General features: G+C 38.9%; 1 protein-coding gene across 13 annotated transcripts in view; it reads left to right on the top strand.

Moving 5' to 3' along the window:
* The window catches only part of RPGRIP1 (RPGR interacting protein 1), a 104,188-nt gene that overhangs the window by 5,062 nt on the left and 76,130 nt on the right, over nucleotides 1-22,996 (top strand). For 11 of the 13 annotated variants that reach the window (XM_019628737.1, XM_019628738.1, XM_019628732.1 and 8 more), the window contains 11 exons: nucleotides 341-462; nucleotides 4,806-4,938; nucleotides 7,664-7,917; nucleotides 9,459-9,558; nucleotides 10,039-10,170; nucleotides 12,061-12,166; nucleotides 16,725-16,748; nucleotides 17,669-17,815; nucleotides 18,294-18,367; nucleotides 20,362-20,504; nucleotides 22,774-22,937. In XM_019628737.1, the coding sequence (XP_019484282.1) occupies nucleotides 444-462; nucleotides 4,806-4,938; nucleotides 7,664-7,917; nucleotides 9,459-9,558; nucleotides 10,039-10,170; nucleotides 12,061-12,166; nucleotides 16,725-16,748; nucleotides 17,669-17,815; nucleotides 18,294-18,367; nucleotides 20,362-20,504; nucleotides 22,774-22,937 (1,296 nt within the window). In that variant the 5' untranslated portion in view covers nucleotides 341-443. Of the gene's footprint in view, nucleotides 1-340; nucleotides 463-4,805; nucleotides 4,939-7,663; nucleotides 7,918-9,458; nucleotides 9,559-10,038; nucleotides 10,171-12,060; nucleotides 12,167-16,724; nucleotides 16,749-17,668; nucleotides 17,816-18,293; nucleotides 18,368-20,361; nucleotides 20,505-22,773; nucleotides 22,938-22,996 lie in introns of those variants that run through there. The other 2 variants (XM_019628736.1, XM_019628739.1) reach the window with 2 other exon arrangements.

Here is a 22,996-nt window from a genome sequence, read left to right as displayed (position 1 = left end):
CAGCTCCAGGTTGAGCTGAACAGCATCTTAGCTGTGGAGGGCAGTGTCACTGGCCCTCATATGTGGGATCCGAACCGGGGCCCTCTGGCATCCCAAGCGAATTCTTAACCATCGCGCCACTCGGCCGGCCCTGATTTCATTTTTAAAAAGTGTCATTATTACTGAACACTTGGTCTCACTCTTCAGTATAGAGTGGTCCCACACCACTACTAAAAAGATTATGCTGAGTCATACCATCACAAAAGTGTTGAGAAATTTCTGCTACAACTTAAGTATGGCCTGCAGAAGGCATCCTAAGGTTGCATGTAATTGGCCGGACTTCTTTGTTTTTTTATTTCAGTGTCCTCTGGGATCTCTTACAGCTTGGGAACTGATATGACATCACATCTTCTGGTGGACAATACATTAGAGAACTTGTTAGAGACATAGATTCAATACCTCTAATGATACCAGCGTCAAAAGGTAAATTCAGTGCCTGAAAATGGATGCCATTTATTGGGTTGTCAGAAAAGTCATGCAACAAAAAACATAGAAAAAATACGTCATGACTTTTCTGACAACCCAATATAATTAAAACAACTCTCAGTCTGTCATTGTGGGATATCTTGAACATGAAACTTTACTTCTGGGTATAAAATTTGCAGAAATTTTTGCATATGTGTAGCAGGAGACATATACTAGTATGTTCATTGCAGTGTTATTCATAATAGTAAAAATTGGAAACAACATAAATAGCCATTGATCAGAAAATGAATATACATTGATATGTATTCATACAATGAAATAATAAATTTATTTTCTTCATAATAAATAAAATAAATTTAATTTTCTTTATAAAATTATAAAGTAATATAAAGCAGTTACTAATACAACATTTAAGATGGTGGTCACCTTTTGGGGGAAAAGGAAATAATATGGTTGAGGAAGTTACAGAGAGAATTCTTAGTCTACTAGTAGTGTTCTGTTTCTTAATCTGGTATGTATGTTTGTGTACGCTTTATTATTATTCTTTAAACTGTCCATATATGATTTATTTCCTCATTTATATGTGTTTTATATATATATATATATATATATATATATACATAACACAAATAAAATAACATGTTTATATAATAATACATATATAATTTATGTTATATATAATACATATGTAATACATAACGGTTTTATTGGGATATAATTTACATAGCATAAAATTCACTCTTTAATGTGTACAATTCAGTAACTTTTACTGTTTTACAGAGTTGTACACCATCCTCACTAATTTTACAACATTTAACTACCCCCAAAAGAAACCCTGTAACAGACATTCTCAGTGTCCACCATGCCCGGCCCCTGATAATCACTTACCTGATTTCAGTCTCTATGGATTTGCCTATTCTGGACATTTCGTATAAATGGAATCATATAACATATGGTTTTTAATGTCTGACTTCTTTTATTTAGCATAATGTTTTAAAAGTTCATTTATGTTGTAGCGTTCATCAATACTTAATTTTTATTGCAGAATAATATTTCATTGTATGGGCATGTGACATATTGCTTATACGTTGATCAGTTGATGGACGTTTGGATTGTTTTTAATTTTTGAATAATGATGCTTTGAATATCTGTGTACAAGTTTTGTGTGGACATATATTTTCATTTCTCTTAGGTATATACCTAGCTAGAAGTGGGGTCATATGGTAGCACTACGTTTAACATTTTGAGAAACTGTCAAATTATTTTCTAAAGCAGTTGTACCCTTTTAGGTTCCTATCAGCAATGTATGAGATGTCCAGGTTCTTCATACCCTCACCAATACTTCTTGCTGTTATTGAAGTGGTATCTTGTGGTTTTGTTTTGTTTTAGATTTATTCTTTCTCTTTGTGGTTTTGATTTGCACTTCCCTAATGAATAATCACATTGAACATCTTTCATGTGTTTATTGGCAATTTGTCTATCTTCTTTGGAAAAATGTCTCCTCAGAGTCTTTGCCTTTTTTGTAATTGGGTTATTTGCCTCTATATTGTTGGTTGTAAGAGTTCTTTATGTATTTTGAATACAAATTTTTTATTTTGTTATTATTTTGTTTTGCAAATATTTTCCCCATTCTGTAGATTGCCTTTTCACTTGTTTGATAGTGTCCCTTGAAGTACAAAAGTTTTTTTTTTGTTTGTTTGTTTTTAATGTTTATTGGGGAATAGCCATGGTCATTGGTTACACATTTGTCTCATGCTACAATGGCATAGTTGACTCTTTTAGAGAGGGCGGAGCTCACAGTGGCTCATGTGGGAATCTAACCAGCAACCTTGGTGTTATCAGCACAATGCTCTAACCAACTGAACTAACTGGATACTCCCCTACAAAAGTTTTTAATTTTGATGACGTTCAATTTATCTATTTTTTTGTCACTTGTGCTTTTAAAAAAAAAAAAAAGATTTTATTGAGGAATTGGGGAAGGGGAACAGAGTTGGGGAATTGGGGAAGGGGAACAGCCAAGTTGTTGTCTTTCAATGTTAGTTGTGGAGGGCGCAGTTAGCTCAACTCCAAGTCTAGTCGCCATCCGGCCACCCATTGGCAGCTTGTGGCCGCTCAGCTCAAAGTGCCATGCTCATCTTAGATGCGGGAGTAAAATCGGCAACCTTGTTGTAAGGAGCACATGCTCTCACTAGCTGAGCTATCCTGCCACCTGTTGGTAGCTCAGCGGCAGCTCAACTCGGGCACAGCTCACTGGTCCATGTGGGAATCAAACTGGCGACCCTGTTGCTTAGAGCTCACGCTCTTAACCAACTGAGCCACTAGGCCAGCCCTGTCACTTCTGCTTTACATGTCTAACTTCATAGTGTCAGTCATATCTAACACTGCCTAGTCCAAGGTCAAAGTTTTATTTCTATGTTTTCTTCTAAGAATTTTGTAGTTTTAACTCTATACATTTAGCTCTATACATTTATACATTTAGGTCTATGATTCATTTTGAGTTAACTTTTTATATGGTATGAAGTAAGGATTCAATTTCATTCTTTTGCATGTATCTATCCAGATGTCCCAGGACCATTTGTTGAAAAAATTATTCTTTCTCTATTGAATTTTCTTGGTATGCTTGTCAAAAATCAATTAATCATAAAAGTAAAGATTTATTTTTGGACTTTCAATTTGATTCCATTTATCTACATGCCTATCCTATGCCAATACCATGCTGTCTTGATTATTGTTGCTTTGTAGGAAGTTTTGAAATCAGGATGAGTAAATCCTCAAACTTTGTTCTTTTTCAAGATTATTTTAGCTATACTGAGTCCCATGCATTTCCATATGAACTTTAGAATCAGCTTGTCAGTATCTGGAAATAAAAAAGCCAAATGGAATTTTTATAGGAGTTACATTGAATCTGTACATGAATTTTGGAAGTATAGCCATTTTATTAATGTTAAGTCTTCAAATCCATGAACATGGGATGTTTTTCTAATTATTTAAACATTCTTTCTAGTTTTCAGTGTACAAGTTTTGTATTTCTTTGTTAAATTTATTCCTATGTATTTTATTCTCTTTGATGATATTGAAAATAGAATCGTCTTAATTTTATTTTCAGATCGCTCATTGCTAATATATAGGAATACCATTGATTTTTTATATTGATCTTGTATCCTGAATTCTTACTGAATTCATGTATTCATTCTAATAGCTTTTTTTTTTTAGAGCATTTCTTAGGATTTTCTGTATATAAGATCATGTAATCCATGACTAGAGATAATTTTACTTCCTTTCTATTTTAGATATCTTTTTTTTTTCATGACTAATCTCCAAGGATAGAACCTCCTGTAAAATCTTGAGTAGAAGTGGCAAACAGATTGAGCAAATAAAAATATTGAGGATGGTAGGAGCTGGTTTCTCACTGAGAAGAGAGATACAAATATGGGCAGGGAGAAGGCTAGAATAAACAATATGACTTTGGATTTTAAATGGAGGTATCAGAGTGAACTAATGGTTTCTAGCATATAGAAAAAACATAGATGTGTGTGTTTGTATCTTAATTGTGATGGTTTCACAGTTATACACATATGTAAAAATTAATTAAATTTTACACTTTAAATATGTTCAGTGTATTACATGTCAATTATACTTCAATAAAGCTGTTTATAAAAAACTTATGTCATCATTTACAAAGGATATATCAGAGAAGTGGTAGTGGTGGCTGAGGTGGTTCTGAGACTAAATTTCTGAGCTCTCTTCCAGGGAAGGAGTTGCATTTTGAGTTCTGGGGTTTTAGAATGGTTCCCATAAGATCAGAGCTGACCCTGGGCCAGTGAACACTCACACACTGAAAAGGATTCTCTAGTTTCCTTTGATTAGACCAAATAGAAGTTCTATTCCAAGGAAGCAGTTTGGGAACAGTTTCTCCAGACCACAAAAACAAATGAGATGATTCTTGGCAATCAAAAAAGGTTTCTATTTTTTTCCTGATTGGGGATTTGAAGATGGCTGTGGGCACAATTCTTGTTTAGGAGAAAAAATATTTAAGAGTAAATCAAGAAGAAAAATTAAGTAGACTAACAGCCTTGCTCCATATTTTTAAAAAGAGGATGTACTTTCTAGATAGAAAGTTGAGTCATACCTTATGCTGGAATGATATCCCTTATGCAGAAGTGATACAGAATGATAAAGAGGTCCCTTAGCACACATTTTTCACATACTTCTTCATTTCCTCTTCAATACATGACTCAAGACAGATTCAAGCCCTCTGGACAAAAATGTGATGAAAGACCTGAGGGGTTTAAAAAATTGCATATAAAAATAATCTCCATTCCCGTCTCCTGGGACGTTAGGTAAGAATATAAAAAACGAACCACCTTTCAGCAAGATGAGCCGGGAAGAATTGGAGGATCGTCTGTTTCGTCTTCGTGAAGAAAACTTGTTGCTGAAGGACCTTTCTTGGAAGCAACAGGATGAGATGAAAAGGTACCTTAAGTCTGTAAAGCTGTAGCTACCCCAGGCCTATACCACACAAAACCAAAACGAGTATGTTTTCCTGAGATGTCTGCACCAGAAAACAATTCAAATGTGAAGAATGATTAACTCCAAAAACAATTTTTTGTTGTTGTTGTTGTTTGTTGTTGTTTTTTGTAGAAGGCAGTGTCACCAGCCCTCATATGTGGGATCCGAACCAGGGCCCTCTGGCATCCCAAACGAGCTCTTAACCATCGCACCACTCGGCCAGCCCCCAAAAATAATTTTTAAAGCAATATTTTCCTTACTTGGGTTTCTTGCCAAACACATCAATAGACTGTGGCTATCGGCCACAGAGCATCCTAAAGAGCTACTTCAAACCACAGAGCAAAAGACTGGGCAGGCTCCTGCTCTGGTCACCAAAGATGCGATAGGGACTGGGGAATGGCCTAAATTCCAGGGAAACAAAGGTTATAGGAGGCACAAGTAAGAGAAGGGGGTTTTACTTATAAAACAAAAACCAAACTTCATATTGATCATTTATTGTATGGAAGTATGTTGTAAATACTTTATATGTATTAAGTAAGTTACTATTATAAGTGCTATTAACTTATTTAATACTCTCAAAGAGGTATTACTAAGAGGAAAAGGGAGCACAAAAAGGTTAAGTAACTTGCCCACAGTCACAGCTATTGAGTGGCGGAACTGAAAGCTGTTAACTCCGAAATCTATATACAGTGACCTTAGGGTACTGGCTTTTAAAAGTGGATCTCATGGGTGCAGACCTGGAGAGGAATCTGAGATGAGGTATGGATAGTAAACACATGGGAAGGATGGGAGTTCTGAAAGTTCCAGGTTTATCCCTAGGACATATTTTGAAGATATTGGTGTCAATGCCTTCCAGCCAGAGACTACTAAGAACACATCTATAGTTGAGCAAGTTATATATATAAATTGCAGCTAGAGAAAATGAACACCATGGAGAACTAAAAAGCATCTCAGTAACAATGTGTTAGAAAGAAGTTATAGGATTTGGGCTTCAGTTGTTTGATTTGAGGAAGGGTCCAAGGTAACAGGAGTTGGCTTCATATTTGGTACTGTCAGAAAGCAGAGACACTTCTATGTTTGGATTTCTTAAGAAATCTTATCTACAGGGAGGGTAGACTAGAGTGAGGCTAAAGCTGTAAGTGGTAAAGAAGTAGCAGTCATTCATATTAGCCAGGAGAGGAGGATGTTTGTTATTTTGTGGTGTCACAGTGACCTTGCTTTTTGCATGTGCTTAGACAAGATTATGCAGTACATTGTATCATTCTGTCATGGTCTCAGAATGGCCTTGTCTGATGGTGTTCTGTGAGATTATGTCCAACAGGGTGATAACATTGCCTAGCTGTGAGCACCAGGACAACTTCAAACAACACTGAGCACTATGTCAGACCAATTCCCCGATGTCAAGAGCAGATTTTTGTCTTTCATTGGTAATCCCCAGGAGCGGTTCAGGGCTTCATTTAGAATCTATAGGATTGTAGACTTGCAGTGTATGTCGGCACTGTTCAGAGTTGGAGATTCTTTTATATTGTGGAGAACTCAAGAATCTGAAGTTAGAAGTTTGCATGGGACAAAAAGTATTGCTTCTTTGTTTATAACTAAAAAGTACTTGAGATTATAGATATTAAGAAGCTAAATTGGATTCTATCCCCCCTCCCTGGCTTTGGGCAAGTTACCTAGCTATTAATATTTTGCATCTTGATTTCTTTATCTGGATATAACAATAAGTAATAATAGCTACCTCATACAGTGCTTACAACGCACCATCAGTGTTCTAAGCACTTTAAATATATTTACTTATTTAATCCTCATAATCTAATGAGGCAGTGACTATTTTTATCATTATTCATAGATGATAAAACTGAGCACAAAAGGTTAATGACATGCCCACAAAAGGTTAATGACATGCCAAGGCCACATAGTCAGTAAATGTCAGAACTGTCAAGGGGCTGGCTGAGTAGCTCAGCTGGTTAAGAGCTCACTCAAGAGTTTGAGCTCTGAGCAACAGCGGTTCGATGCCTGGCCCGAGTTGAGCTGCCACTAAGCTGCCAATAGGTAGCAGGATGGCTCAGCTAAAAATAATAAAAAAAAAAAAGAAAAGAAAAACTGTCGGGTAGTGGGAGCAGAGAATATGATGGTAATAGTAAAAAGCATGATTTTAGGTCAAGGCAATAAACAGCGATTGACTATCCACTGTAGGTAAGGCTTGGTGTATACTAAGGGCTGTTAGAAGACTAAGAATCCTTAAAGTTGGGCACGTATACAGGGGTGTGTAGACAATTGGGATGGGAGAAATAAATATTAAAATCTCTACTTATATTTAATTATTTACCCTTTAAAAATTAGTATTTTTGTTTGTTTTATAATGGCCATAATTTATTTATGTAGAAGTAAATGTATATAATGTCAAAATAAATATACACACAAGTATATTGAGGAGCGCCCCAACATTTTTTACTAACATGAATGTGTGATCACTGCAACAGAATGAACAAAGATGACACCACTATGTCCCTGCCCTCAGAGTTACAGTGTATTGGGGGCAGAAAATTAATTTTTTGAAGTGCAAATAATGGACTACAGTAGATAACTTTCTATCACAGATTAATTCAGATTATTTGCCACCAAATAAACTGTAGAAATAACTGTCATAGAAGAAGTCACCTGCCACCAGCTCTATTTTTGCCTATAGGATGAGGACAGCCTTGCTGCGGTTGACAGCTGCGGGTCGGAACCTGAGGTCAGAGGCAGCGACCACCCAGCAGCTCTCAGAGCTTGCCAGGCGGCGGCAGAATGCGGGCTGGCCGCAATGCCCCCCTAAGCACCAGCGCTCCCTGATACTTGGGCTGCAACAGCAGTTCCTGTGCCGCAGCCAGCCTCGTGTCCACGTGAGACAGAGACAGCTGCACACCGCTGGTGCACCAGTGCCTGAGAAACCCAAGAAGGGTGAGGTTCAGGGCTGAATCCTCGACAGGGCTACAGGCTAAAACACTGGGAAGGATCGATTTACCAGCCACATTTTCCTCTTCCTTTCTTTGTTCTGCCACCCCATTTTGTACTTTTGTTCTCATTCCTTTCTACCTCCCCCCCCCCAAAAAATTTTTTTTCCCTGAGTGGGATGTCAACTTCAAAATGTTTAGTTCACGGTTAAATAGTGTGGAGAGGAGAATCAGACAATGGAAACGGGAATTTGTTCTGCAGCAGGTCTAGAAAACAGACAAAGAGATAACACTGATGTCCATCCAGCTCAGGTGTGAGCAGCAGTGATCTTAAGATAGGTCCCTCTACTGGGACTCTGGGCCAAGTGGCGGTGCTGTTGCAGTCACAAGGCCCGTGTGCTCGGTGCATCAAATATTTAATATTCAACAGATCAGAGTTGGGAATAAAGAAAAGTTTTATTTATCAAAATGGCACCATAATGAGAAGATGGGAGATTTCAAAATTTTCTCAAATCCATATTAAGAGAGCCCAGAATTCAGGTTTCTTTTGTGTCAAGAGAGGAGAGAATGAGTGGGGCAAGAGGTGGGATCCTAGAAAGGGGTGGGAATCTCCAAATAAATCTCTTTGTTCCTAGTGGGTCAGACCAGAAGTTCCTCAAGTCTCAGGCAGAACTCTCCAGTCAATTAGCATATCTATAGAAATGCAGGCTGGAATTAAGGTGGAGTCAGGGAAAGAAGCATTTCAGCCTATAAGGGTGCCTCTGAAATGGAGTTCTTGGGCTTTTGGGGGAAGTGGACTCCTTTGAAACCATGATCAAAGGGAGGCCTCCTCCCAAGAAAAAGGCACAACACATACACAAAACTTTGCATACGATTCTATGGGTTCAATGGTTCCCAAAGTCCATTCCTGAAGTCCAGGCTTAGAAGTCCGGCTGTGGGTGAAGGGTTACAATTTCTCTTCTTCCTGTATTTCAAGTGGCTAAGAGTCTCAGGCTTCTATGAAACCCAACCTTGAATTAAGTAAAATCTTGTGTGTACATTTCCTTCACTTGGGAAGTCCTACGCAGTCCTGATTTAGGTCCATGGGAATGGAGTGTCTTTACTCTGGGAATTCAGGTTTAGGTTTTGTTTAGTATGCTCCTATATTTTCAAAGTCCCTACTGAGCCAACCAAATCTTGGCAAAAACAGCTAAAAGTAGAAAAACTAAATAAATATAAATTTCAGTTCAGTGTAACTTCAGCATTATTGAGTACCAGTCGTATACCAGGCACTAGAAATAAAATGCATTAGTTAGTCAGTCATACAGTCCCTGTCCTTTCTTCTTCTCATTTATACTCACTTGAGTGTCCGTAGTCCCAATGACTTAAAAGTCTGTAGTTGCATATCTGTGCAAGAGTAAAGAGAACCCCTCCTCTGGAATTAGTGGTAATATAAGGATTTCCCTCAGGTCCAAGGCTCCCTACTTCCAGCACTTGGAGTTGTAGTTCTAGCAGTTGGTGTTCTGGAGAAATCTGTTGCCAGTCTGCATTTTCTGTCTAAACTTTCAGAGCCAATGGACAGGCTGAGCTTTACAGCCCCTCCCACATTCAAGGAGCATGTGACAAATGAAAAAACCAGAGGTGAAATACCCAGTGAACCCAGCGAACTGTGAGTTCTTTTCACTTACCCTGCACTATGACATGTACGTTATTTAGGGAACAAGTGCATGTTGGCATTTTTGAGTCTTCCTAGCATAATCAGAGAAGATGAAGGTCAACCCAATGTCAAATTCTAATTGATTGTTTAAAAATGAAAAATAAAAATTTCTCTGTCTTCCAAGGAAAGGAAAATAAAGGCCATTTCCTTAATTGAAGGTATTCTCTCTTTTTCCCCTTATATTTTTAGCCCTTAGGTCATAATTCACTTATATCTCAGTTTGACTCTTAAAAGCTATATTTTGTAAGATTATCTTCCACACATACTAACTCGTCTAACTTCTCTTTATATATGTGAGAGCCCAATTCTCAGCCTCTATAACAGCAGTTTCTATTTCTTCTTTTTGTATCAAATATTCTGAATTCTAACAGTATGATTTCTTTCAGCCGTCAAACTTAAAACTAAACTCATTGGTCTATGCATGCCTAACAGTGCCCAAATTATGACCAGCAATACTATGCTAGTAGAAGAACCACCCAAGTCTCCTGGGAAAATGTGGTCCAAAGATGAAGATTTTGAACAGAGAAGCTCTTTGGAGTGTGCTCAGAAGGCCACAGAGCTTCGGTAAGAGTGGCATTCCATGCGTCAAGCCATAAGAACTGAAAAAGTAAGAGATTCTTATTTGTATCTTTCCTCCATCTCAGAGGAAAAGAGAATGCTTGGCATTAAATTCAATCTGAGAGATGGACCTGGAGTCCCAAGTGGATTAAGAAACAGCTTAACCTAAAGGGAATACTTATGTATAATAGAAGATTTGCTGCTTCACTTTGTAGAAGGAAAACTATTTCATCCTCACTGACAGATAGGGGTTCTTAGCCCTCACTGTGTATCAATCCCTGGAGAATTTTTTTTAAATAGACTTTTTTCGAGCAGTTTTAGGTTCACAACAAAACTGAACAGAAAATACAGAGATTTCCCATATACCCCCCTGATCCTCCCGCCCCAGCCTCCCCCACAGTCAACATTCCACACCAGAGTGGTGCATTTGTTATAAAGGATTAACCTATACTGACATATCATTATCATCCAAAGTTCATAGTTTACCTTAGGGTTCATTCTTAGTGTTGTACATTCTATGGGTTTGGACAAATGTATAATGACATGTATCCATCACTATAGTATCATTCAGAACAGTTTCACTGCGCTAAAAATCCTCTGTGCTCTGCCTATTCATCCCTCCCTACCACCTTACCCTGGCACCACTGATATTTTTATTGTCTCCATGACTTTGCCTTTGTCCAGAATGTCATATAGTTGGAATCATACACTATGGTGTCTTTTCAGATTGGCTTCTTTCACTTAGCAATATTCATTTAAGTTTCTTCCATGTCTTTTCATGGCTTGATAGCTCATTTCTTTTTTTATTATTTCTTTTCATTAAATTTATTGGGGTGACATTGGTTGATAATTTTTCTTTTTAATGCCAAATAATGTTCCATTGTCTGGATGCACCACAATTTTTTTAAAAAATAAATTGTGTTGGGGAACAGTGTGTTTTTCCAGGACCCATCAACTCCGTCAAGTAGTTGTCTTCAATCTATTGTGTGGTTGGGAAAGTCATAACCCATTTTTGCATTGAAAAACATAGAAAAATATGTCATGACTTCCCAGATGACCCAATAGTTGTGAAGGGCGCAACTCCTTGGCCCATGTGGGAATAAAACCAGCAGCCTTGGTGTTACGAGCCTGTGCTCTAACCAGCTGAGCTAACCAGCTGTTCATGGATGTACTACAATTTATTTATCCATTCACTTACCAAAGGAAATCTTGGTTACTTCCAAGTTTTGGCAATTATGAATGAAACGTCTGTAAACATCTATGTGCAGGTTTTTGTGTGGACATAAGTTTTCAACTTGGAAATCTTTTAAAACCTCAGATGCCTGGGCTCTACCCCAGAGATTTCCTTTCAATTATTTGAGGGTGGACCCCAGGCAGTATATAATTTTAAAGATCTCTCCAGATGATTCTAATAAGCAGCTAGGACTAGGAATCACTGAGATAGGGCCTAGTGAACCCAAAGCCTCCCAATACTTTTCAAATAAAAAAGAAAATATCTTCTAGGTTCAAAAAGAATACTTTTCCCTTGTGTCCCCCTTCCATAGGCACATTTTTCTGGTTTCCCTAAGGAAACGTGGGTCAGATTTAGAGGGCTTTTGCAAGGTTTATAGGAAACTGTGAGCACTATAATTTTTAAAACAGCTATTATGTTTTCTCAGAACACAGAATTGAGAGTTGGTAGTTTCTCTATCAAATCTCAGCTGGTGTGAGGGAAAATGGGAGAAAGGAGATTATTGCAGGAGTGTATATACACTTCCTATTTCTGGTGTGTTTTGGGGGAAATAGACAGGCAAAAAGTAATAGGAAGATGTTCTTAATAAGTGCAGTCAAGGGTAAAAGGTCCTTAGCTTTGTCCATTCTCAGACAGAATATTTTAGCACTGTCTTCTTTCTTCAGAGCTTCTATTAAGGAGAACATAGAGCTGATTCGACTTAAGAAGCTCTTACGTGAAAGGAATACATCATTGGTGGCAACAAAAGCACAATTAACAGAAGTTCAAAAGGTGAGCTACCATAATCAGCTGTGATTTTGGGGGTGAAAAAACATTTAGCTAAGAGATGAGTATTATTTTCTTCATTTTACACATGGGAGCCACAACTGAGAGAAACTAAGTTACTTCTTGTCTAAGATCACAACACTTATAAGTGCTATTCAGATCCACACTTTGCAACTCAGAGTCCATTCTTTTTCCAGTATTTCCCATGATCTCTCTATTAGGAAGAAGGCTCAGGACCTGCCCGCTAAGGTGGAATTAAGTGGGGTTAATGTGTGTCAGAGTTAAGGTCCCAGCCAAGGGCCACAAAGCAGAATGTAATTAAGTCAGAAGCCAAGAGCAGTCACCAGGAGAAGAAAAGGCATCCTTCACTGAGGATCCTCTATGTGCTGGACTCGACTAGATACTTATAGTCATGATCTTGCTTAAGCCTGACGACAGCCCTCATGGTAACTGAGCCTGAAAGAAGTTAAATAACTTGCTCAAGTCATAAAAATAGTAAGGGGCACAGCAGGCTTTGAGTCCAGGTTTATCTGGCACCAAGGCTCATGCTCTTTTCTCATTACCATGCAATAGAAATGCATATCTGAATGGTGGAAATAGGGCATCAAGGATCAAAGTGATAGATCGGCACCATTCTTTTATTGAATAAGTATTTATTGGATAAGTGTTTACTGCACAGGAACTGTGCAAAACACTGAGCTACAAAGATTATAAAGATAAATAGGATACTTCGTGCCTTTAAGGAACTTACAGAAACGAGTACAACTAATAAGAAGTAAACAAGTACAACTATGCACATCCAGGGTACAGGGGACACAGAAGAGAGAGTACTCAGATCCACCAGAGGATGGGGTACGGGACCCTAAAAACATTCATAAAAGAGTATATCCATGAGTCAAATCCTGGGATACTGAAAGATTAGCAGGTGTTAATAAGTGTGCAAGAGTGGGGAGTGCTTTCCAGCAGAGGAGAGATGGAGGCCAAGGCACAGAGGTGAGAAATGTCAGGCATCCGCCATGGAAGCCTTCTCAGGAATTTAAACTTTATCCTATAGAAAGGTTTTAAGCAAGTTGATAACATAATCAATTTTTTTCCCTCAAAGACGTCACCACCTTTTTTAAATGTCTGAAATAGTTTTGAATATTTTATACATTTTAATAAAGAAATAATTTTGAAAAATTATGATAAAGCACTAACAATTACTAATTCTGGGTAGTAGGTTGATAGATGACTGTTATAGTCTTTATACTCTTGAAATTTTCAACTTCTCAAAAATTACAAAAACTGCAAGGCAAGATCATCTGGCAGCAGAGTGAATGATAGGTTGGCTGGCATAAGACTGGAGGCAAAGAAATCAGGTAAAAGATGGCTGCAGGGCCGGCCGAGTGGCGCTATGGTTAAGAGCTGTCTTGGGACGCCAGAGGGCCCCGGTTCGGATCCCACATATGAGGGCCAGTGACACTGCCCTCTACAGCTAAGATGCTGAACAACAGCTCAGCCTGGAGCTGGGTTGCCTTGAGTCTCCAGCGACAGCGTAGGCTATAGCCCCTGTGGCAGTGGGTTGCCATGGGCTACCGTGTGTAGCCAGCAGCCAGCGTAAGTGGCCAGCAGCCGCAGTGAGCGGCCAGCAGCCGCAGTGAGCGGCCGTCCAGAAGCCGGCAACTGATCTGCCTCACCCGGGAAGAGCGCAATGATGGTGCCAACTTGGGCCAGTGAAGCAACATCCTCCACAACTAGACTGAAGAACAAAACGACAGTAACCTGTCTGTTCCCCTTCCCCCAATTCCCTAGCACTGTTCCCATCCCCCAATTCCCCAATAAAAATTAAAAAAAAAAATCTTTAAAAAAAAAAAAAAAGATGGCTGCAGTGGTCTAAGGGAGGCAGGATGAGGGTTCCAGCCAAGGCAGTGAGAAAGGCTTGCAGAGAAAGGACTGCTTGGGGAGAGGTCCAAGAAGAAGAAGAAGAAGGAACTTCATCACCAAAGGGGAGTGGGTGAGGGAAAAGGAGAAATGAAAGATGACTCCTGGGTCTCTAGCTTGGGTGGACTAGATGATGGTGGTGCCATTCATTGAAGACCTCCCTTGGGCTGACTGTTCTGATGGGGACTAAAGGCACCTTTACGAGGCCAATCTTCAAACCCATGTTTTGTAGAGAATGAGGCATATGCTTGTATTCTTTTGATTTGATTAATTTTGGTAGCACTAAAGGATATAGAAATATAGGAAGGAAGATAATTTTAAGTTGTATGGGTAAATAGCTATATAGGCCCCTCTATCCCATCCCCCCGCCCCACTATCTCAAAATAGAACGTTCCAATGAAGCCTTTTGTCGGCCAAAATAGCAAGGATGCATTTACCATTAATTTATACAGGAAAATTTTGGAGAGTTTTCAGACAAAAAAATAACCTACCAAATCATACCAAATAACACATGAAACCTAAAATAACACTGATACATATATAATAAAAGCAGGAATGATATGATAAATATACACCACACTTTGTATACCCATCAAGCCACTCAAGCAATAGACTTTCCATTCTATCTGTTACTGGATGCCACTTTGCTATTAACAGAACCAATAGTAACTTTTGCAGCTTTCAAGATTCTTCCTCTCTGTGTGTAAATAGTATGAATGGTGGACAGAAGCAAGTTCAACACACACACAATGTCCTTATTTTGTTCACCACGATCAAATGTTTAAATGATGTACACTTTTATGCTGTGTAATACCCTATGAGCCCTCTTAGGTATTTCTGATACCTTAGGACACATCTTAATGGATGCTTAAAATATCGATAAAGCACAGATGCTCACAGACACAGTTCAAAGCTCTGGTGGCTTGATGCTGAGATGCCGAGTATAGTTCCTAGGAATGAACTTGGGGGTACCATTCTCACTGCTCTGCTCTGGGTGTGTGATGCTTCTATAAATGCTCACTGCAAAAACGAACACTGAATACAATTTTTGCTTTTCACCTTTTTTTGTAAAAGCGAAAATCCTCTTTGGATTTCTTTCAGTTAGCAAAAACAGGTACTAATGCAGATCTTCCATAAAAGTGAAGTAGTGTAATGCAAACTTTTGGAAAGCAGGGGATACCTGTATTTGTGGGGTTGTATTTTTTTAAAAATTCATCTGTTCCTCCATTGCATTAAAGGAAAAAAGGAAGAAAGCCATTCTAAATTGAATGTCCTTACCAATATCAGTGGTAGTAGTAGAGATGACCTAAAATGGTGAATATCCTCCACGATTTTTAAAAATGTAATTTTATAATTTGTTTTTCTTTAGCAATTTGTCTTTTAGTCATGCTTTCTTACACATATGCTAAAATAAGTTTGCATTCTCTCAGTCCCTTAGCAGTAAAATATGATGGTCCATGGCACAGACTCTGGACTGGTATATGAACAAGTACCTTAGCTCTCTGAGCTTTGGGTTTGTTACTTTTAAAGCTTAGGCCCTAATACCTACCTCTCAGATTTGTTGTAAGGATTAAATCAGATAATATATGTAAAACAATTATAATGATCATAATGTAATAGGAAATGAAACATACAGTATCATGTAACACATAATAACTGCTCAACCAAGAGTAGCTATTGTTGTTAATTTGATAATTGTTGTTTTTTCTATTTCTGAAATTGAAAAGAGACCTTTCTAAAGCATGCTAAGTAACAGGTAACACCTAGTTTGAAAATAAATGTTTTTTTTGGATAATTCACCAAGTGCAATGCAAATGTCAATAAATAATCCTTCATCCTTTTTAAAGAAATGGTGTGATCTATTATGTTCACAGACTACCTGGGAAGTGAGGGCAGGGGAAAAGTAGCAGCTATTAGTAAACATGTATACAAATTGACTTGATTTATAGGATTTTTTTTTTAAGATGTTATTGGTGAATTGGGGGGAGGGGAACAGCGCTGGGGAATTGGGGGAAGGGGAACAGACAAGTTGCTGTTGGTTTGTTCTTCAGTCTAGTTGTGGAGAATGTTGCTTCACTGGCCCAAGCTGGCACCATCATTGCTCTCTTCCCGGGCGAGGCAGATCAGTCGCCGGCCTCTGGACAGCTGCTCACTGCGGCTGCTGGCCGCTCACGCTGGCTGCCGGCTACACATGGTAGCTTATGGCAGCCCACTGCAGCAGGGGACTGCAGCCTACACCGTCGCCGGCGACTCATGGCAGCCCAGCTCCAGGTCGAGCTGTTGTTCAGCATCTTAGCTGTAGAGGGCAGTGTCACTGGCCCTCATATTTGGGATCCGAACCGGGGCCCTCTGGCATCCCAAGCCAGTTCTTAACCATTGCGCCACTCAGCTGGCCCAGGAATTTAATTTTTTTTTTTTTTTTTAAGGAGGGCGCAGCTCACAGTGGCCCATGTAGGGAATGAACCAGCAACCTTGGTGTTATCACCACCATGCTCTAACCAACTGGGCTAACTGGCCACCCTTTATAGGAATTTTTAATAACATCTTTTAAAATAAGCATTTATATACTTGTATTACAGACATAAACATAAAAATAAACATCAAATTGATACATCAATAAAATCATACTTATTTTTTCTTACAGGCATATGAAACTCTGCTCCAGAAGGTACTTAATAAAGATTCCCTGAACCTCTGTTTCTGAATAATCAGAGCAATGAAACCCAAAGAAATTAGGATTCATCTTCAAGTAACATAACACCAGAATTTAGCCAACTAAGTCAAAGTTATTATATCATATAATTTCTATTAAGACAAATGATACTATTACTATTATCAGAAGATACTTATTGCACTGTTTTCATAAAAATTGAAATATGAGATCTGAGTTGAGAAATATCTGTAATAGTGTTTTTCAATCTATTGCTAGAGGGAATTATAGCATTTGCTCAAAAATTCCTAAGACTATTCCTCTAGCATGTGTGAGATAGTGAGATATAGTAAAAGTTGTTGCAAATCTGCTCTGATGTGATTAAGTATTTGTCCCTGGTCACCCCGGTTAGTGTGGTGCAGATGAAGCTGGGTGAATGTCTATGATTAAGAGTTACTAAGGCCAAGACCCAGCGTGACCTGACACAGCTGTTCCTCACCCAAGGTGTCCACCAGGAAAATGCACACTTAACTTCTAGAGTTAACATATTACTTTGCTAGGTGCACAGGGAGGAGTATATAATCATAAAAAGCATTCAAATAGCTTAAAAAGGAAAGGCAGCTGTGAAATGTGGCACTTCACTTAGAGCCAGGGTTAAATTTAAACCTTGGGGAAAATTAAGAATTAATTTGAATTATGAATTCATACTTATGAATTAAAGTTTCTCAGAGTGGGAAATCCTCATTAACAGGGAAAGGATATTTCCTGAGAAATGCTAGAGTGAAAAACACGGTCAATTTACAATGCAAATCCAACATGCTATTAATCAAAGCCATTCTCTGTGACATCCACTAAGGAATGCTAGGGTTGCTAGTATCTTTAGACCACTCCTGGTGACTAATATGACCTTTCCCAGAGCAACTTTCCTTTTACCCCAGAATCAGGGCATCTTGAGTGCAGCCCATGATGCCCTCCTTAGCCAAGTGAATGAGCTCAGGGCAGAGCTGAAGGAGGAAAGCAAGAAGGCTGTGAGCTTGAAGAGCCAGCTGGAAGATGTGTCCATCCTGCAGATAACACTGAAGGAGGTAAATAACAATAACAATTGAAGGAGACCATCAATTGTAAGTTACATTCCAATTTTAGAGATGTTAAAAAGTGTATCTTAGCAACACTATGGGTATTTCATTTTTTTAAATGATAAAAATGAGCCTCCAAGTGTTAAATAATTTGCTCAGGATTATACCATTAGGGGAAAAACTGTGATTTATACTTATATCTGTTCTCCAAAGTCTTTGCTCTATTATAGTGTTCTGCTACTTTCCTAACAGTAGAAAACCAGATACCATGATGATTTACTACAGAGAACCCTTATTAATACCAATAAAAGTTTCTATCCCACCTTTAATTTGTTCAAGTCTTTCTAGTTGAATGGCTTCTCAGAGATAAGGGAGTTGAATATAGAAAACCTCCCACCCAAGCCCCATCCTGCAACAGAAAAAGGAAATCTTGTATAAGGCAATATATTTAAATTTTTTATCTCAATCACTCTACCATCATTCTTAGTTTCAGGAAAGAGTTGAAGATTTGGAAAAAGAACGAAAATTATTGAATGACAATTATGACAAACTCTTAGAAAAGTGAGTACCAAGTTTGGGTCCCAGAGCATTGTTTGTTATAAGAGAAAATTATAGAAAAGTGCATTCCCAATTTTAAAAATAATACATAGTATTGATGAGGATATGGAGAAACTGTTACTCAATACTGTTAGTGAGAATATAAACTGCCAGTCTTTTTGGAAGGGAATTTGGCACTTCCTGTCAAAATATTAAACATTTGCATATCTTTTGTGCCAGCAATTCCATTTTCTGGAATAAAAAACTTAAAAATTCTTTTATATACATGCAAAGATATTGTATAATAAGAATGTTAATACTGTGATTAGTAATAGTAAAAAAAAAAAAAGAAAACAATCCAAATTTCCTTTGATAAGGATTGACTAAATAAATCATGTTTCATTTCCACAACAAAATTCTATGAAGCTGTTAAAAATGAGGTAGGGGCCGGCCGAGTGGCGCGATGGTTAAGAACTCGCTTGGGACGCCAGAGGGCCCCGGTTCGGATCCCACATGTGAGGGCCAGTGACACTGCCCTCCACAGCTAAGATGCTGAACAACAGCTCAACCTGGAACTGGGTTGCTGTGAGTCGCCAGCGCTGGTGTAGGCTGCAGCCTCTGCTGCAGTGGGTTGCCATGGGCTACCGTGTGTAGCCAGCAGCCAGTGTGAGCGACCAGCAGCTGCAATGAGCGGCCATCCAGAAGCCGGCGACTGATCTGCCTCGCCCGGGAAGAGCACAATGATGGTGCCAACCCAACTTGGGCCAGTGAAGCGATGTCCTCCACAACTAGGCTGAAGAACAAAAGGACAGCAACTTGTCTGTTCCCCTTCCCCCAATTCCCCAGCGCTGTTCCCATCTCCCAATTCCCCAATAAAAATCTTAAAAAAAAAAAAATGAGGTAGACTTGTATGCCTAGAATATATTGTTAAAAGAAAAATCAGGTTGCAAAAGAGTATGCTAACTCTGACCTAAAAGGATTGGAGTAGGGAAAAGAGGCACTTCCAATTTTATTCTGTATACTTTCACATCACTTTAATTTTTCACGACACGTATATATTCAAGTATTATTTTTGAAATTAAAAATAGCTAGAATTAAAAAAAAATTAAATGTGCCTTCTGACTCAGTTAAAGGCAGCAGACGGTAGATTGGGGAGGTTGTGTGGGAGCATTCTGGGAACAGCTGAATCTCTTCAATTCAATGAAATGAAGTAGTGTGGGGATTATCCACTTTGAAGACTCCCTGTGACAAACACTACTATTGGCCTCTTCCATTCACCATTCAGAACATCATCTTCTTGGATCATCATGTAACACATGGTCAGGAAGTGCCAAGAACTCTTAATACTAGCCTAAGTAAGTTGTTTTAGATCACATTTATTTAAATGATAAATAAGAAAAAGACAAGCAGAAATAATAGTTTGATTATCAATGTCCCTTCACTTGTGTAAACAGTCAAGGACTCGCCATGTGTGTTTTACACTCAAAATGGGTCTGCCCTCACAGTGGTGTGTAGGGTATAGTCACTGAAAAGTTTAGTTCCTGCCCTTCAGTGTAGTAATTTATAATCTAGTTCAAAGGCAAATATTCTCTAAACAAGCCTTTGGTGATGCTAGATAAAGAAATGAAGTAAGAAAAAGAGGAATGTTTTGTTCCTTATTTCTAATCCAGCAGGACTGAGAATGTCTTGGTACACAGCTGCCTGCCTAAAGAAAGCCAGCATGCTGGAAAAGAAATAGATATGAGTTGGGTTGTTTGCTCAGTGGGCTATTTGAGACCTAATCAGAAGTGATACTAAAGAACTCCTCAGTAGGACCCAAAAGTTCCAAGGCAGTTGGTAAATGACAGTTACAGATAAAGCAGGGGCAGAAAAAAACATGTAGGGGAATGAATGATGAACAAGTACCAGGAGATGCTGAAAGGAGATGCTGAAACTGTGTATTAAAGGCATCCTATCACTTACCTTCGAGTATCCATCTGACAACTCCCCCTCCTTCCTTACTTGCTCTCCGTTTTCAGCATGCTGGACAACAGTAATCAGCCTCACTTGAGCAACGAGCTTGTAGAACAGCTACAGCAGAAAGTCTCTCAGTTGCAGGATCAGCTGGATGCTGAACAGGAAGAGGAGAGAAAAGTCTTACTTCAGCTGTCCAGTGAGAAAGGTAGGTCAGCCCTTGTAGAGTTCTCTCAAATGAAGCACCTTCTACATCTGGTTTAGGAGAAGGGGACTTGTGCCAGCATTTCTCCAACCCCTCACTTGGTCATGGATGACTAGGATAAGAACACTGGCAATCAGACCACATTTACAATCCAGAAAGCATGACAACTACCTCATACGTATACTTTTTTCTATATAATGACTTCCCATTTGAGACTATGCCAGTTCTTAATTTATTATGCTTTTAAACATTCACTTTATTTATTGAAAGTATTGAAAATGATTTCCTCTGCTTTTTGATCTTATCAATCATTTTATTTTATTTTATTTTATTTATTTATTTTTAAAGATTTTATTGGGGAATTGGGGGAGGGGAACAGCGTTGGGGAATCAGGGAAGGGGAACAGACAAGTTGCTGTCCTTTGGTTCTTCAGTCTAGTTGTGGAGGACGTCGCTTCACTGACCTATGTTGGTATTATCATTGCGCTCTTCCCGGGTGAGGCAGATCAGTCGCCGGCCTCTGGACGGCTGCTCACAGCGGCTTTTGGCAGCTCATGCCAGCTGCCTGCCACTCACGTTGGCTGCTGGCCACTCACAGTAGGTTATGGCAACCCACTGCAACCCCACTGCAGCCTATGCCATCGCTGGCGACTCACAGCAGCTCAGCTCCAGGTCGAGCTGTTGATCACCATCTTGGCTGTAGAGGGCAGTGTCACTGGCCCTAATATGGGATCCCAACCGAGGCCCTGCTGCTCAGAGCTGGCGTCCCAAGCCAGCTCTTAACCAATGTGCCACTCGGCTGGTCCTCATCAATCATTTTAAAGGTGATTGAGAACTCTTTTTTTTTTCTATCACCTGATACCTGAAATTGAGAAACAAATTGCTGCTCTTGGTTACCACTACCATTTGCCCCATGTTAACTTGGAAAACAGTGGATAGTTATTCTAACAGTTTTTAGGGGCTTGTTGCATTCAGAAGCACTTTCTGGGTTTCCTGGCTGAGGAGGCATTTGGCAGGCAGGGTGGTGGCCCGGCACCCTGTCTTCTTGGCTGACTTGTTTTAGTTGCTTAGTTTGTAGAAGCTGTATTGGAGGCCACATGTCAAAATATTAGAGCCACATAATTAAAGCTGATTAATCCCCAAGACTCACATGGAGAAGAGCCTCTTGATCTATACTTGACTTCTCAAGCAAAGAATTTAACTTTGTCATGTTATACCACAGAGATGTAGCACATATTTGTTACTGCAGCATATATTAACATATACTGACTAATCATCAGAATATATCCTAAGAGTGAAACAAATATAAATTTGGAAAAAAAAACCCCAAAGATTTAAAATACTGTCAATGTCAAAGAAACCTTTGTTTCACTTATTTTTACTAGCCTAGACCTTGATGTTTAGTCTTATCTAGGTTTTATTTCATCTTATTTTAGTATAGTCACATAGGAGAGTGAAGGAAAAGAAATATGACATCAAGAAAAATAGAGGCAGGAACCATCAAAGGCTAAAGCTTAGGAGTACATGCTGAAGAGCTTGTAGTAGGCATGAAGTACAAGTGAAATCTTGTAAAGACCTAAGGGTAATATAATCTAATGCCCTGTTTAATGCATGATAATGAAATGATCACACTAAACACCGATCACCTTTCTTACCTGAAACACACACACACACATACAGAAATGCCCAAATGCTCACACTCTCCAGGTCAGGGTGGGTGTGGAGTGGGTGCCACAGAGTCAATAGCATAGAAGTCAGAATGGAATTGGAGAAGAGTTGTTGAGATACTGGTTTGGATGGTGCTATCAAAAGTTTGGACTGTCGGGGCGGCCGGTTAGCTCAGGTGGTGAGAGCACAGGCTCATAACACCAAGGTTGCCAGTTCAATTCCCACATGGGATAAGGAGCTGTGCCCTCCACAACTAGATTAAAGACAACTACTTGACTTGGAACTGATGGGTCCTGGGAAAAAAAACTGTTCCCAGTAAAATTTCTAAAAAAAAAAATTTGGACTCTCCCAATCAATCAAGTGGCTGTGTTTTTTTATTTGTTGTTAATGTTCTCCCTTCCACTTTATAGTTTTATAGATGTTTTTTGTTTTGTTTTGGAGTCCAAAGTTCAGGTTGATAAGCTAGGACCTCCATTTGTAGCAATAAGGGCAAATTTATAAAATAAATTAAACATTAGTGGGAAAATTTAATTCACACTTGGTTCAGCTTTAACCATGGTTACTGATAACTACAGTTTTAACTTTCTGGAATACTTTTTCCCCAGATCCTCAAAACAAGGATCTGAAGCTTGAAGTCACTGACCTGCTACAGAAGCAAAAACAGGAAGTACAGATTCTTCAAAATAAAGACAAAATTTCCCAATCTCCTGACAGGCAACCTGACCCAGCCACTCCCCCAGCTCCATTCCAAGAGGACACTCAGATAGAGGTATGTGCATCTTTTTTTTTTTTTTTTTTTTTTTTTTTTTTTTTTTTTTTTTTTTTTTT

The sequence above is a fragment of the Hipposideros armiger genome, unplaced genomic scaffold (genome assembly GCF_001890085.2).
Source record: "Hipposideros armiger isolate ML-2016 unplaced genomic scaffold, ASM189008v1 scaffold_807, whole genome shotgun sequence".
Classification (NCBI taxonomy): Eukaryota; Metazoa; Chordata; class Mammalia; order Chiroptera; family Hipposideridae; genus Hipposideros; species Hipposideros armiger.
The sequence above is the reverse complement of the archived record's forward strand: the minus strand, read 5'-3'. Positions and strand labels throughout refer to the sequence as shown.